At 37.6% G+C, this 16,763-nt stretch overlaps 1 protein-coding gene across 1 annotated transcript; it reads left to right on the top strand.

Annotated features, from left to right (window-relative positions):
• The first annotated feature begins 11,420 nt into the window (after window positions 1–11,420).
• LOC18593145 (Tmem18) lies at window positions 11,421–14,926 on the top strand. Its single transcript, XM_007020212.3, has 4 exons — window positions 11,421–11,691; window positions 12,519–12,624; window positions 14,219–14,367; window positions 14,459–14,926. Exons 1-4 carry the CDS (start codon window positions 11,551–11,553, stop codon window positions 14,552–14,554), a joined length of 492 nt encoding a protein of 163 aa, XP_007020274.1. The 5' UTR covers window positions 11,421–11,550; the 3' UTR covers window positions 14,555–14,926.
• Window positions 14,927–16,763: the final 1,837 nt, after the last annotated feature.

Here is a 16,763-nt window from a genome sequence, read left to right on the forward strand (position 1 = left end):
GGAAAACATGGAATGACGAGCAGTATTGTTAACAAGGGTGTCGATGTGGGGTAGAAGAAAATTATCTTTTAGACTTGCTCTATTCAAATCTCGATAGTCCACACACATTCTCACTTTCCCATCTTTCTTAGGCATTGGGACAATATTTGCAACCCATTCGGGGTACTTAGCTACTTCTAAGAATCTTGTATCGAACTGCTTTTTCACCTCTTCCTTAATTTTTAACAGCATTTCACGTTTCATCCTTCTCAACTTTTGCTTAATTGGTTTGCATTCGGGTTTCAAAGGCAATTTATGGGCTACAATGTCTGTATTGAGTCCTGGCATATCTTGATAGGACCATGCAAACACATCTACATATTCATGGAGTAGCTTTATTAGTTTTTCTTTTTCAATTGGCACCAACGTCGTACCAATACTAACTTCTTTCTTATTTTCTTCATTTCCCAAATTAATCGTTTCAAGCGTCTCTTAATGTGGGACAATTTGTCTCCCCTCCTGTTCTACTAATCTTAACAAGTTCGAAGTTAAATCATAATCCTCCACGTTTTCTGTATCGTCAAGTTTACTGACACTTGTACCTTTTTCAAAATTAACCTCAAAACTACTGTCATTATCATCTTCGCATTCATTATTTGGAATCCTAGAAGGTCATAGGAATTGAAAGATGTAGAGCTATTGTATAGATAAATAGTTAAAATAAAGGGATGAGATGACAAGAATGAAAATGGTGAATCATGAGAGGAGATATGAGAAATGCACTACGCATGTCAATTTATTAGAATGATAAATGATAAAAAGCCCGATACATAAAATTTCCAATACTCTTGGGCATAAGCACTGATGTTTAGTTTGCATTACTTTGAAATTGAATCACAAGTGACTAGTAAACTCATGGTGGTCTAGCTGCTCAACTTCAACTCAGGTGGTCCGAGATATGTAGTAGGGATCCCCTCCGTATTTCCTAGCTGCTCTCCGCCTTCCTCCGTTACACATATTGATAAATCAGAAAAGGCTTCCCCTAATGCTAACACTGATTCTCGACTCCCAACAGTGAGTGATTCAGGAAAGATGCAGCCTCCGGACTGAAATGTCTCGTAGAGATTAGGATATATCATTCTATGATTTTTCAACTCGTGCCCCTTAAAGCGAGCCAACCTTTCCCTTCTTCTTTCGGCTATCATTTCTTCTATTTCCTTCTTAGTCGACTTATATCCCAAGCCAAACCTTTCTTCATTTTTGGTAGCACGTATTGGCCTTTTAATGCCTTGCAGTTCTCTTCCCAATCCTGCCCCCGCTCGGTATCCTTTCCCTACATCTAACTGATAGCCATCTTGGTAGTTTTGGAAAGCCTCGGAATAGGTGGTGTGGTTTCTTCTCCAACATATGTGGTATTAACAAACTCGAAGGATCGAAAGGAACATTCAAGCACTTCTTCCGCCGCTTCCATGCAAGGAGTATCTGCTGGCTTACTTATGAGTAAGTCCTCTTCCCCGTTAACACATACAATCTTCCCATCCACAATGAACTTGACTTTTTGGTGAAGCGATGAAGGTATGGCCCTAGCCAAGTGGATCTAAGGTCTTCCCAACAAATAATTGTATGAAGGAGCGATATCCATAACATGGAATTTAGTGGTAAAGGTGCATGGGCCTATTTATATCGGTATCTCAATGTCCCTCACTACTTCTCTCCTTATCTTATCAAAGGCTCTAACAATCATCTGACTCTTTCTCACGTAAGACATGTCGATGGGTAAGCGAGCCAAGGTCCTCATAGGCATCACATTCAAGGACGATCCATTATCAAGCAACACTTTTGCGACGGTACAACCTTTACACTTGGTAGTGATATGCAAGGCTTTGTAGTTTCCCCTACCTCTAGAAGGGATTTCTTCATCGCTAAAGGATATTATGTTGCCCACTGAAATGTTCCCAATGAGGTAGTTCAAATTTTCAATTGAAATGTCATGATCCACATACGCTTGGTTCAGAATCTTCATCAAAGAATTCCTATGTGGTTTTGAGTTGAGGAGCAATGATAACAGTGATATACGAGTAGGCAACCTATTCAATTGCTCGACCACATTGTACTCATTGTGTTTGATGAACTCTAGGAACTCTGCAGCTTCTTTTTCAGTCATCAGTCCCTTTGAGCCATCTGTCGATTCCTGAGATTGCACTTTTTCTTCTCTTGGATTTTGCTTTTTTTCTTTTCCCTTCTCTTTCTTAAGATTCTCCAATGCCTCCGGTGTATAGCAACGTTCGCTGCGGGTAATCCCCCCAACACTAGTTATATTTACAGCATTATCTTGAGATTCGGCCATCCATTTCCCCGCCTTTGAAACTTGTACATTACAATTGTAGTTCCACGGGACAACTTTGTCATCTTTGTAGGGGAAAGGTTTAGGGACTTCGATGGTCATTTGGGCATTGGGTTCTATCTTCCATAGACTCTCTACTTGGTTCATAGAAAATGGTCCAAAGTTTTATCTTCATTGGGTGGGTGGAATCTTTGGCCATCATGTTTACTACTGGCCCTAAGGCTTCCACGTAGAATTCAATCCTTGATTCGTCCATCATCTTTTGCACTTCCTTCTGGAAAGAACTACAATCATCCTTTGCACTTCCTTTATGATATAACCAGTATGGTCTTTGGATATCTCTCAAGTCATTTATATCAGGACATTTCGGCCAAACCTCAAGCATACTGGCCTTTACCAAGGCTTCAAACACTTTATCCATGGGGGTTTCCACTTCCCGAATGTTCCTTTTAACATACACCTCCCCTTCTATTGCATTTACCCCTGCCCTAACATGATTTGACAGTGGGTTGTTGTTAACATTCTATTCCGGCTTCTTTTCAAAATTCAGAATTCTTGCCTTGATCAACCCTTGCACCTTATGTTTGAATGTTGTACAATTCTTGATCGAATCACCTTCGATTCCATAATGATAATCACAATGGGCGAAAGCGTCATACCATCTAGGGAATGGAGGTTTTAATGGCTCTATGTATAAAGGCGCCACCAGATGGTTTGCAACTAACTGAGTGAAGAGTTCAGCATATAGGATTGGGATTGGGTCAAACTGTACTTTCTTTTGCTTGTTTTGCCATCCTCTTTATTCACCGGCAGTATGGTTGTTTGAAGGTGTTGTTTGTTGTGTGGTTGAAGCTGTAACGGGTGTGGAAGCAGGTGGGTGGATATTTGTGGGGTAAGGTGTCCGTTGGATGGGAACGTATGGGTACAGGTTAGAAAAGGCATTTGGCATGGGTGGATATAGGTATGGGCTTTGTGAAGCATTATTTACAACCGGGTAATAGGGGTATGGTGGATATGGCTGGCAAGGGTTGTAGCTTTTTCCTTGGGGTTGTCTTGAAGTGATGGCTTGGGCTTCTCCTTTCTTCTTCTTAAAAGTTCTCATTTTTTTCGTGTGTGCCGCATCACCTCTTTCTATCTTCCCTTGCTTAATGGTAGTCTCTATTATTTCTCTTGAAATCACCATATAAGCGAAGTTCTTTGTGGCACTACCGACCAATGGTTCATAGTAAGGGGCTCGCAGAGTGTTAACGAACATCACGGTGGTCTCTTTCTTAGTCAATGGTGGCTGAACTTGAGAATCCATATTCCTCCATCTTTGAGCATATTCTTTGAAGGTTTCAGTGGGTTTTTTCTCCATGTTTTGTAAAGAAAGGCGATCCGGAGCCATATTTGTAACATGCTTATATTGAGCTACAAACGCCCGAGCAAGGTCCTTCCATGTGTGGATTCGATTACAGTCCAGTTGAACGTACCACTTTGCTGCAGCACTAGTGAGGCTATCTTGGAAGCAATGTATCAAGAGCTTGTCACCATGGGCATATGCAACCATCCTTCTATAATACATGGTGATGTGTGTGACCAGGCACTTGGTTCTATCATACTTTTCAAAGTTTGAAATTTTGAATTTTAGGGGTATAACCACATCTGGAACGAGACAGAGTTCGATTGCATCCATAGAGCAATACATTCCCATTCCTTCTATCATGCGTAGTCTTTCCTTCAAAAGGTCAAATTTTTTGTGGGTATCAAGATTGTCCTTCGATTCAATGGATCCACACTTGAGCTTCTCTTGTTCATTCAGATCATCTAGATCAGGTACAGAGATAGGGTCTAAAAGGCTTGCCCCTCCAATTGGCCTCTGTTGGGCATAAGTCGGTGGTGGCTCTATAGGCATTGGCATCCCAAAGAAAGAATATTGTCCTATCGATGGCATGGGGATGACGCATTCCTTGCTGGTGGTGGTGTGAATCCTAGTGGATATATAGGGTCTGTATTGGCTTCTGTCTGTTGAACATCTTTTGGTGCACCAGAACTCCTCGCCACTCTCTTCCCTTTATCTGTCAACATAAACTCCAAAATCTTTGACAACTGTCCCATAATCTCTTCTTGCTTCTTTTTGATCTTATCCATTCTCTCCGAGTGTTTGTCCCCCATGGTCTTAGAGCGACCTCTTATGTTGTATCTGTGTAAGGTTCGTTTCTCTGAAATTTTATTCTTTTATGGGCCAAATGGATAAGTTAGAATTTTATGTTGACGAGTGCATTGTCATTTGTTTTTATTTATATGAATCATGCAACTATGATGCAAGTGAAATGTGTTTGAAAAGAAAAGAAAAATAGGAAAAATATTGGCCATCCAATCATTTACCATAAGAAAATCCACATACATAGAACTGAAATATCCGATTACATGATTGTCTAAAAATATTACATAACTACCAAAAGGAAAAACCAACTTGGTCATATTGGTCCCTAACCATCCTAAGGTGATCGATTAATCGCTCACTCAATTCATCCATCGAAAGAATCTCTCGCTTGAGTTCTTCGATCTTGTCTGCCATTACTCGCGCTCTAAATGCCACTTCTCTCATCTGCCACAGTATCCATCGCATTTCAGCTTCTTTCCTTTGAAGGCTTTGTGTGCACGAATCATTTCTTTCCCTCATTTGAAAATACTCTTGCCTTACTGCTTCATACTGTGCCTTGTAGCCCTCAATGGCAGTTTCTAACAAGCTACAGTCATTTCTCAACTCTTGGATAGTTTGTTCTTGTTTTCGTAACTTGTGCTGCAAAGCATTGTTAACACTTTGGACTTCTTGCATTTTGGCTATTAGAGAAGAATTTGCCATGTTCACTTCCTCAAACTTGCTTCGCCACTCATCCCGCTCTTCCAAAGCCATTCGTACCTTTCTTGTCATCTTTTTCTTCACTTCTTCTAGCTCATCCTCATGTCTCCGCTTCATATTCATCATCTCTTTTTTAAGTCTCTTTCTTGTCAACTCACTCTCTAGCAGGACATCTTGAGGTTCTGGGTTTATGGGATGTTTTGATGGATTTTTCGGGGGGCATACGACATCTTTCACCCTTTGGTCGTGCCAAGTATGATTCCTGTGGTGACTTTATCGGTAACCCTCCCTTGATCCACTCGACAGGTTTTCTTCCAATCTTGTGCAATTTTCTCAATTTTCTTTAGCGTTTTCGGCTCTCCATATGTAAACTCTAACTGGTTGAGCTGGTGAGTCACGGGCACGAATTGCTCAGATTTGAACTATCTCCGTACCATTATCAGTGCATAGCTAATGGCTCTTCATGGTCCCATCAGCGGCACCCACGACTTGTCCCCTCATTTATACATTACTTGCATTCGCGGCATCCATGGAACTCTCCAAGTTACTTCAACGCTCATTAACCTCTAGAGATTCGCGACCCACTCTTTTTTCCTCTTGCAGTCAAGCCATACACTTTCGCAGAACTCAAGGATAAGGCAACTTGCAGACAAATAAGGCTTTCAAAATTTGCTCTCTTTACATTCGAAATGGCTTTTGATCCATATGGTTAAGAGTTAGGCACATCCGATGAATCGTCCCTCGCCTTTGCGCTGACAGAAATTCAAAGATCTGAAGGTTTCAGCTAAGATGGATGGGGCCGGGTTGATGCTCCTTGTCACCTGATCAAAGAAGTCTATAACTAATACCTCCACATGATCTAGAACCTTCGGGAAAACCACTAAGCCATAGATTGCCATCGCGAAAGCTAGGAGACCTTGTTCATCTTCCATGTGTTTTTTTAATATATCCGTTCAAGAAACTCCACGGAAGGCATTCTGTGTCTCCTTTCTTCTTCAGGTGCTAATCCACTTTTACCGTAGTCATTCCTAGCAACTTGGCCAACTTTCGTCGGTGTCCCGTCTTCTGGGCCCTCCAATAGATCTTGTCAAGTTGCATGTTATCTATCCGGAGTAGAGAGGAGTACTTTTCTATAGTAGGGGTCATGTCCACCTTGTTAAAGACAAAACAACGATATGAAGGATCCCAAAACTGGACGATGGCTCGGAGCATCTAGTCATCAACAAGTACATATAAGAGCCATGCAATGTGTCCATACTTGCTCTGAAAATAGTCTCAGTGAGCACGTCTCCACTGTTCCCAAATTCCTATCATCTCTGTGAAGTCATTCTACTGAAGGTCCAAGTGAACTCTCTTGGGTAAAGTTGGGATATGTCCTTGGGTCAAACAGTCTCTTTTTTCTTATTGAATCTGCCCCATCTGTAACTCTATCTCATAGTCATTTCTGTATGTGTTGAGTGGATCTGCTGATGACGATGCCATAGATGTAACCGGGATCTCTTAGGTTGGATGTTATGTAGTCAATATTTCTCCTATATGCAATTACGATGCATGTAAATGAACATGTAACATGCACATGACAAGCAAAATAAACTTAAGTTAGTATGGTAAAAAGAAAGAGTGGAGTGTTAAAAAATAATTAGAGAATAATAAGTAATATCATGGGTATTACTGTCTACTCCACGATACTTTATTATCTCATGGTAAAATTTAAAATAGAGGGAGTGGAAGAAATTCTTTCATGTGTACCTATTTACAGGGTATACTTTCACGGGTATGGCCCTATCTAGGGTTAAGCTGCTCTCGGTATTCTATATGCTAAGCGAGGTTTATAAACAAAGCTAAGGTTCCTAAATCGTTCCTCACTGTCGTCCACGCGGACTAGTAAGGCACCCCGGTCCTCACCCATTACAAGCTTCAAATGGACTAGGTTCGATTTGAGTGGAAGTCTTCACTAGCCCATGCGGAGGTTATCACCTCACGATAGCGTAGCTACTAAACTCCCTCCTAAAAATGGACATAACTCGAGTAGAGGGTTTATGCATGAATGCAAAATGTGCTGTGTGTGTGGAGGAAAACATCGAGTTCGGAGTAATATTTTCACATCCCTCTATCCTAAATCCCCACAATTATTAAAAGTAATAAAGTAACAAATGCGAAATAAACAAATGCACTAAACAAAATATGTAGAACAAATCATCAACACTAAGGAAACATCGAATTATTTAAAGCCTTGGATAACCTATTATTATTTAATGGTTCGACTCTTGGCATTCCCCAGTGGAGTCGCCAACTGTCGTAACGTGCGGGTTTGAGAACCCGACCGCCAGACGCTAGTGAAAACTCTAAAAAACTAAGAGTCGCCACCAATCCTTTTTACTAGGTGCGATTGGCCACCTATTGACTCGATTCTAATCGATGAAGCCTAAAATTAATTTTAAGCCCACCGAAAAGAACCCTAAGCTGGTCTACATTTTTCTAGATCTAAGTTCGAGAGTACGATTACCGAGGAAGGATTAGCACCCCCGGGACGCCCATTCCATAAATGGTACCATTTTAGATTATCCTATTAGGCTTAAATTTTTAATTTCACTATATTTCCTTAGTTATTATTCTATTATTTTATCTCCTATTTAACCTAAAATAGAATGCAAATGTGAGGCAAGATGAAATGCATGGTGTGGGATAAAAATATGTCGGACGAATAACCTTTTATTGAGGGCGTTCTCCTGAATCCGCCTATCATACTGGTGGGATCCGCGGTGTTCTCTCACTTAGAAAATTATTCGAGAAATTCGCCTTTGCAAATTCGACGAATAAATCTCATTATCGGGGTCATCGTACGTTTTCTTTTAAAATAATATTTTTGTGCATAATGAACCTAATACGGGCAAAAGCCTTTTATTAAAGATGTTCCTCGAGCCCTCCCATCATACTGGTGGGACCTAGGGACATCTTTACACCTAAAAAACTTTTTGAGGAATACCTGCCTTCGCAAGATCCTCGGAAGATCCCATCATCGGGGCTTAAACTCGAAAACAAAAATATTTATATGCAATGATGCAACATATATATATGCTATGCTAATGCAATTATCTACTTTTTTTTGTCATTTTTTTATTATTTTATTATTATTTTCATTTTATTTTATTTTTTATCATATTTTTTATTTTATTTCTAATTATTATTTGTTCATACTTTACATTTTTTTATTCTAAGTTACTTTTATATTTTCTTTTTATAATTAGATAAATTGTTTGTGATTCCATGTTATTTTAGTGAACAAAAATTTTATTATTTTTTTTATCATACAATTTCTTATTTTTTTATATTTTTATATTTTTATTATTATTATATTTTTTCGTAAGCAATCTTTAATCCAAACCTAAAGCCTAAAATCTTATTTTATATATCTATATTTAATTCTTTTTTTTCTTTCTTATCTTTGTCTTCACATTTCTTTTTATAATATTTATTAATTCATAGTTTGTGCCACTTGATATTTAAGGCTTAATTTTAAATTAGTTTTTGTTTTAGATTTTTTATTATTATTTATTTGTTTTATATTTTTCTATTTATTTAATATCATGTATATTGTATTTTCACAAATTAATTATTTACTATATATTTGAATTATTATTTTTTTACCTATTGTTATTTATTTATTATTTTTATTGAATAATTTTTTTGTATAGTCAAATTCTTTATTTATTAAAAATTTCGGGATCTTGAAATCGAGGCCCTCCCATCGTACTGGTGGAGCCTTGATTCGGATTTCGAACATAGGGAATATGGGCTCGGGATTGCGACTTCTCGCATCCAGATCGATCACCCCATCATCGGTATTAAGTTAAACAATTAATTTATTTATAAAAATAGTTATTTGTTTTATACCATTTTCATATATATATTTATTTACTTATCTAGACTTAAACATTTATTTATTTCTTATTTTTAATTCTCTATATATTTTTAAAATCCCTAGTCACGATAAAATTTAAATTCTTTTCCTTGATTATCTTATACTTATCATGCTCCTCAACACCACTGGGCCAATCAACAAGTTTATACAACAAATAAAGAAGGGGACTTTACCTTGTTTGGATTCTAGTAAGGACCCAAAGTGATTGATCCACTAGGTAGTATTCCAAGCCCGTATACTTAGCCCACCGAGCCTTTCCGGAACGCACCGCTCCGATGCTTAAGCAGCAGCAAGTCTTTAAGCACCCCACAAACGACGTCATCCAAAAGAAAGAAGAAAAAGCCTTTTGAAAGGCAAATATGACATCATTTCAAAGGTGGCAAATCCCAAGTCTATGAGCTCCTTTCTTCTTCTCTCTTCACCTCTTCCAATCAATTTCTCTCTCTTTAAAACAACATTTTTTTTCTCTCTAAATCTCTCAACTACCGGTCCTTTCCCCTCTCTTTATGCCCACCGGCGACAGGACCTAAAGTTCCTCCTAATCGGCTGCAATACAAGCTTCATTATTCCTAACCCCGCGGCGCCGATCTCTCTCTCTCAAAGACCCCTCATCGGCAGCCACCACCTAGACAACCAGATCTCCTTTTCGCTGGCATTGCCCAGATCGGATCTCGCTCTTTTCGTCGGCTATCTCAAATGACCGGCACTCTCTTCGTCGTCTCTTTGCCCGAACTGGTCTCTCTCTCTTTGCTCGAATTGGGCTTTACTCCCCTCGCTGCCCCAAAGAAATCGAACTCTCTTCCACTCTCTCTCTCTGCCCACCGACGGCAAGACCCAAAAATCAAAATAAAAAATTCTCCAAAACCTGGCTACTCTTCTCCTTCCATTGTGTGTTTTTGCTTGATTTTTTTGGCATTTTTGGTACATTTTTTGATTTGTGGATTGTTGTGGTTGGTTGGTTGGTTGGCTGCTAGAATAGGATTTTTTGGTTTTAATGCTACTAGTTTTTTTTTTGGCTACTAAGGATTCCTAGGGTTTTTGCTGTGAGGGATTTTTTTGGTTTCCAAGTTATGGCTCCTCCCTCGGATGAATGCTAAAGTGCCCCCTTTATACTGGGTTGAAGGGGGCACTCACCACTATTCTGTCAGATGCGAATTTTTCACGTCTAGCAGGGTGAGGGTGGCGCCTGGCAAGAAAGATGGTGCTTGGCAAGGCGCTTGACAAGAAAGATGGTGCTTAGCAGGGTGCGTCCGCACCCTGCCAAACGTACTACTTTTTTTTTTTTTTTAAAATTATTTTATGATTCCTAATTAATTAAAATTTTATTATTTATTATATTTTTTTCAGTGTCTACACTCATTATACTTTTCCTTACTTGGTGTCTTTCAACTATAACAAGTTTTAAATTTTTCTTCTTTTAATTGATTAGGAACTCTACAAGCTGAAAAGGACTAATCTTAAAATTCTTAGTACTGTTCACACTCCTCTAGCACACTAACGGGACCAACACATTCTCAACCAATATAGCATTCAAATCACTAAACCCTCTTAAAACTCCCAAAAAAAAAATCGACATTTTTTGACTTGACCTATGTTGCTAACTTCTTCCTTGTCACTGCTAACTTTATTCTCAACTTGTTTGAACACTTCCCAATCTTTCAGAATGAGTGAAACGATCATTTAATATTCCTGCATTGTTATATATCTACCATTTTTGTTTGTGACAGTGTCTAATAAATCAAAGAAAATCATTATCATATTGTGCAACAAGAGGAATGTTTTACATTTAACAAATTGTCCTCTATCAAATTCTGACATTATCTATTTTTTTTCATCGACTGGCATGTGTATGATAGTGCGTGATTGAAAAGGTTTCATTGAAGAATATTTTTGTCTAAAACTATTATTTCTTGGTTAAAAATAATCAAAATTATGAAGAAGTTTATTTTTAAAAACATCTTATATTTGAGGGTTAAAAAAACTTATCCCACACAATTATTCGTAAAAGAATTATTGTAGCCATCAAAACAAGATAATATTACTTATTTTTATTGAGGATTTGGCCAAATTTGAATCGATTGATTGTTACTTATGATTTTGAAAACGAAAATTGGATGGCTTGTTTGGTTTGATAGAATTTGTTTTTCATTTCATTTTCTTCAAATTTTCAATCGCTTTCCTCTTGCTTTCCACGGAACTTGGATTTGCCCATACCGTCCACCACGTAAGCTTTCCCGTAAGGACATAAACGTCCTTGAAACAAAATATCAAGGACTTTTTTGTCAATTCATCGTAAACCCCAGCACAACCGCACCTCTTCTTTCTTCCTTTCTTTCTTCTTCTTCTAAAGTGCGGAGAGAAACTCAAATGATGAATATATAGAAGAAAGAGTCCGCCAATCTGAGTTATTTCCTGACCTTTAATTTGTAAGATCTAAATCTGATCAAAAAAGAAAAAGCAATGGAAGAGGTGAGATCAGCTGTGGGGGAGCACATGGAATTAATGGCGGATCTAGTTCAGAAGCTATCTTCGGAGCTCCGTTCGGGCCTACGACCCGCCTACAATAACTTCATAGGATTCTTCCACGCCATCGACTGGAAGGTATCCTCTCTTTGTTTTCTGTTTAATTCCCGAGAAACTGAGGAAATTTTGAGGGGATTTACAAAATCTGGATATTTGAGGTTGGAATGAGTGCTTTTGATTATTTTCTCGTCAGCATTTTCTCAGTAACCGGACAGAATATTACTTAATGGTTAAGAAGTAAAATTTGAGAGGAAAATCGGCTGTAAAAATTCTGTTTTAAAAAAAATAGGAGTAAAGAAAAAGTAGATTTTTTTTAAATATTTCATTCTGAAGCATGTAATTTGATTGCATAATGCCCAAAATATCAATTAAATTGGTGATTGGAACAATTCCAAATCTTAGTTTGAATTGGAAATGATGTCCTATTCCAATTCTCTACCTGATATACCCAGTGGGAAGGCAGTTTGGAGTTAGATGGTTGCAGCTCTACTATAATGTTGATATATGGTTTTCAAACTAAACATATGGTGCATGGTTTGTGAGATTAATCTGTCTTACTTTGAGCTTTTTGATCTTCAGTTTACTAGTTCAGCTATTCCTAACATGAATCTAGCTTTAATGCATGGTTGTGAGTAATTGAAACTCTTCAAATGGGATGCTTAAAGCCAAAATATCATCATTTGGATGACTCGTTGTTTATCATCAAGTCTTAGGCATTGTCCTTATATTCAATATGACAACATAACTGCAATGTTAAAGGTTCTTTTGTTATGTGTTTTTATTATAATTTTGAAGCGTGAGGGGGTTTGGGGTGCTAATCTGACTTGATCTCACTTGAGTTCTTTATCTAGCTTCTATTCAGAACAATTTGCTAACCCACTTTAATTTTTTGCTCTTGTTGGCAGGAACCATGGTTAATGTGCTTGCTGGCATTCCATGTTGTCTTACTGATAATAACAATCTTCTCAAGGAAGAATACTAACTTCCAGATGTGTTTGTTCCTTCTGGCATGTAAGTTTGTTGCCTTGTTATCTGCAATCACCATTGTTATATCAGTATTTAGATCTCTCCTCATGACTAGAGTAGTTTGTGTATCAATCATATTGATTACTTGCTTTATTTAAGTCCGAAGCTTAATACATAAACTGTCTTGTTGTGGTTGAATGATCAAGGACATATGTAATATTGCACATTAATATGTCATAAAGACCTTGCAGTTTGATCATGGTTGGCCCAATAGTCATTGACAAGTCTGTATTCTCTCAATTAACAATTAATAGTGTTTCCTTAAGCCCACCTCTTCAGTGAATAAGAAAAATGTACAAGTCTATTTAAAATTTCTAATGAATACAGATGTCCCAATTACTCTTTTGTTTTAAAACAAAGTGTGCTTTGGATGCATGCAATCTTCAATTCCAGAAGGTGAGAAGGATGCTATCATTTCAAATGTTCTTCTCAGCTCAAAATGTACACCAAGATGCATAAATAATGAAACAACAAGCAGAAATAAATAAATTAGTGCAGCAAAAGATGGTTCTCATTCTATAGCTAGCCTAAAAGTTTTAGAGGTCCTGTTTCACATCTAGGGCTTTTGTCCTTCATTGCATGCAAAGTTGGTTTGGGAGACAGAAGCCTAGTGTTTGAGAAGATATCCATAGAATGGTGATGTTTACTGGAAAGAACTCTGACTAGTTTTCAAATAATAACAGTAGATGACTTGATAGGCAAAAGAACCCCTGTTTATCTTCATTTAGGGTATGTACACTTTCTTCCATGTCTGCTCCTAGCCTCTTAGCCCTATAACCTTGATAGTCAACTATGTAGATATGGGACATAAAGTAGCAACTTTCCATGCAAGTGAATGTTTCAATTTTAACTAGGATGTCTAGTAGTTGGCCTCAAGCAAGGGATCCAAGAAATAGGACTTTCAGTTTCAGAATTCTTTTTTAAAATTTCTTTGGTTAAGCCATCTGTGGAGTCAATAAAGTAGAAAACAAAGTTGAAACTTGTAATCAAAATCATTTCGCCATGTGATGTGGTCATGAATATAGATGGGCATAAGTTTATAAACCTTTACCGCAGTCAATCTCGGAGTTTTTTTTTTTTATTTTTTTAAGTGTTTTCATGAGTATCCTGGGAGTCAACACAGCTGAAACTTTGGGATGAAGATCATCTTGCCATTGAGGGGGTCATGAGAGAAAAAGGTTGAAGTCCAGTGTACATCCATTTATAGGTTGCAAGTCTTATATATTTATTTAATTTTTTTACAGTTGGAAATTTTGATTAATAAGTCTTATTGAATAGAACTTAACTGAGTAACCAGCAGTAACTCAATATTGAAGCCTTTTAATGTCATCAAGCTCTCTAGGACCATTAGCAGCAATATAGAAGCCATTCAATGTCATCAAGCATTCTGAAACAGTTAGCAGGATCAACTGCGTGTCTGCACAAAAAGTCATCTCTGTTGTTTACTTTCTAGCAAATTAGTCTGTATTCTGTTACATACATCACCAAACATCCAAGCAATGTGAAAACAATATTGTAGTTCAATTTATTTTGAATATTCTTTGCAATTCTAGCTTATATGCTTCATGATGTCTTGTAGTGGTTGGTGTATATCTTGCTGAGACGCTCAATAAATTCCTTGGTGACAACTGGAAGAGGTTTGCAACCCAAAATTATTTTGATCCAAGTGGACTTTTTTTATCAGTACTCTGGTCTGGGCCTCTTCTTGCTATTGCAATCATCATCTTGGTCAGTGTTCAGGAACTTCTTTTCCTGTGCTCCCTTTGTTTGAAACCTTTTTCACCTTTCTCTAAACCTTAACCTCTGCTTCTTTCTGCAGATAAACACTCTCTTTACCATGTGTTACCTAATAGTTAGGTGGAAAAAGGCCGAGCTCAGACACCGTGCAAGGCTTTCTCGTAACAAGCAGGATTGAAATTACCTTGTACTGCATTGCTGCCTCTTCTAGTTCGTTAAGCATGAGCAATACATGTTAAATTATTTTTAGTTTTTTGTTTGTTACATGCTTCTTTTTATTTCTAGAGTTGCTTTTAGTATTTTGTGTTCTTTACTTCTTTTCATAAAGTAATCTCCTTACTATTCTCAAAAAAAAAAAAAAGTTGTGCTCTTGCATCATGGTCTCCTTTCAGAATGGGTTAGGAGGTGCAAGATAATATTTCCATTTCTATTTCATCCTTAGTGCGTTTAAAATGGTGTATATCATTAGATGGGCAGGGCTGTTTGCTCTAGATTTGTGTACCATTCAAGTTTTTATTTCAGCAAAATTCAGTTAGTTCTTATTTCCGCATATATGGTTTTTGTTCAGGCATATGAAATGAGGTTTTAGAAGTTTAGCTGTTCCGTCTGGGCCTGCTGCAAATTTTAATAATTTCTCCCTGTTAATTAATCTATATAATTAGGAAATTTTTTAATGTGATGGACATTTTTATTATCTTGTAAATGCTATGTCATGTGACATATAAACTATAAATTAAATCAGTAGGTAAGGGTTAGTGGTTCTTATCTTTGCCCCTAACTATTAGCAAGATTTTAGGAGATTGACAAAAGATATTTGTAGCAGCCTAAGGGTCCATGTTAAAGTAGGAGTTTGACCAGAAAAACACGTGAGAGCTCGGTTGGCAGAACCACAAACGTCTAACCGGCAGAATTAGCTAATTACATGAGGAAGATCGAGTCAAGCTTATGTGATGGCAGAATTAGCTATTACTAAAATTCAGCTACTAGACTTGGAAAGTGGAGGCGGTGGTTGCATTTCTGGAGGAAGGTGCTTTCTGTGCACCAAATTTGTAAGAAAATGGCTAAAATAGTGTTGGCAAACATGGTATAGATCTAGTGGCAAAAATGAAAGCAAGGACATGTGGCATGATCCTATAGAACCAAGAGCTCTGTACATTTTGATGCTGAACCAAAGAAAAGACTCCTATGACTCACACTTCTCGACACAACTCAAAGCTCAATTATCCAAGTCCTTGGCTTTAAAAAAACAAAAAATGTTGTCCTGGCTACAGCAGCTATTTTGTCATTAAACTCTTAGTAAGCAATCTTTTTAATCTCTATCTCTAACAGCCATTATGATTATTTCTTGTGTTTTGCAAGCTTGTCGAGTACTTTTTAATCAATTCAATCAACCCCAACAATTTGCCTTTTTAAGTTTGTGCAACTTTCACGATTTTGAATAATATGTCTATTGCAGTTTTCTTTAATTTCAATTGTATTTATCAGATTTGTTACTTTGTGTTTCTGTCTATCATTATGGTATTGTGATTATTCACTTTTAATGGTTTAAGCTTCATTGCAGCTTCAAATGGAACCTTTGGTCGAGACATCTTCCCAAGGTCGAAATCATTTGATCAATTTACCTAAGGTGCCTTTTATTTTTTTTACAAATATAATTAACACGCTTGATAGAATTAGTGTTGCAAAATAGAAATCAACACTTCTTTTGACATGCCCGATGGGACTTAGATCAAATATGCCACTAAACAGAAACAAATGAAGGAATCCCAAGCACCTGAGATGGAAGCATTTGCCACTCATGTTTGTGACAACCCTTTTTAACTCTAATGTCTCAACTAGTAGGTCTTGCACTCGCGAGAATGACAAATCAAAAGAAAAGATTGATTGATGAAGTGGTCCAATCTTCTTGAGAAAACATAAGGGCCATGGCCAAATTTGTTAACAAAGATACTGATGTCCGAAGAAACGAGATAACTGTCAGTAGGAAAATTCTTGAAGACCTCATTGACAAATTGTTCTACAACCATGCTGGGGGCAAGAGCAACCTTCCACAAGAGTGGATGAGACAAAAATTAGAAATAGCGAGCGGCTTGTGGCCCAAGATTGACTAGAGCATTTATTAGCCCTCTCAAGTTGGAAAGCACGAATGCAGCCCTTTGTATAGACCTACTCCCAGGTAGAAAATCGAGCCTACCTAGGTAGATCGTGATCAGTTGGTCGATGTGGTGTAAGAAGTATATAGGCCTAACTTTCGCAGAATTGGTTGCCCACGACGAGGCCCTTATAAACATATGGGCTCTCAGTTTACTATGGCTACGCTACACTTGTTCTCCGTTGGACAAGTCTGTCAATATTTTACTTGGGTTTAAATACAACTGTTATACTTG

This window comes from Theobroma cacao, chromosome 8, assembly GCF_053813885.1.
Source record: "Theobroma cacao isolate CCN51 chromosome 8, ASM5381388v1, whole genome shotgun sequence".
NCBI lineage: Eukaryota > Viridiplantae > Streptophyta > Magnoliopsida > Malvales > Malvaceae > Theobroma > Theobroma cacao.

What these genes read in the sequence shown, in the direction of transcription:
- LOC18593145 (XM_007020212.3), top strand. Translation starts at nt 11,551, where the DNA reads ATGGAAGAGGTGAGATCAGCTGTGGGGGAGCACATGGAATTAATGGCG. An exon ending in GTGTTTGTTCCTTCTGGCAT is followed by an intron (nt 12,625 to 14,218) that starts GTAAGTTTGTTG and finishes GATGTCTTGTAG; the next exon opens with TGGTTGGTGTATATCTTGCT. An exon ending in CTATTGCAATCATCATCTTG is followed by an intron (nt 14,368 to 14,458) that starts GTCAGTGTTCAG and finishes TTCTTTCTGCAG; the next exon opens with ATAAACACTCTCTTTACCAT.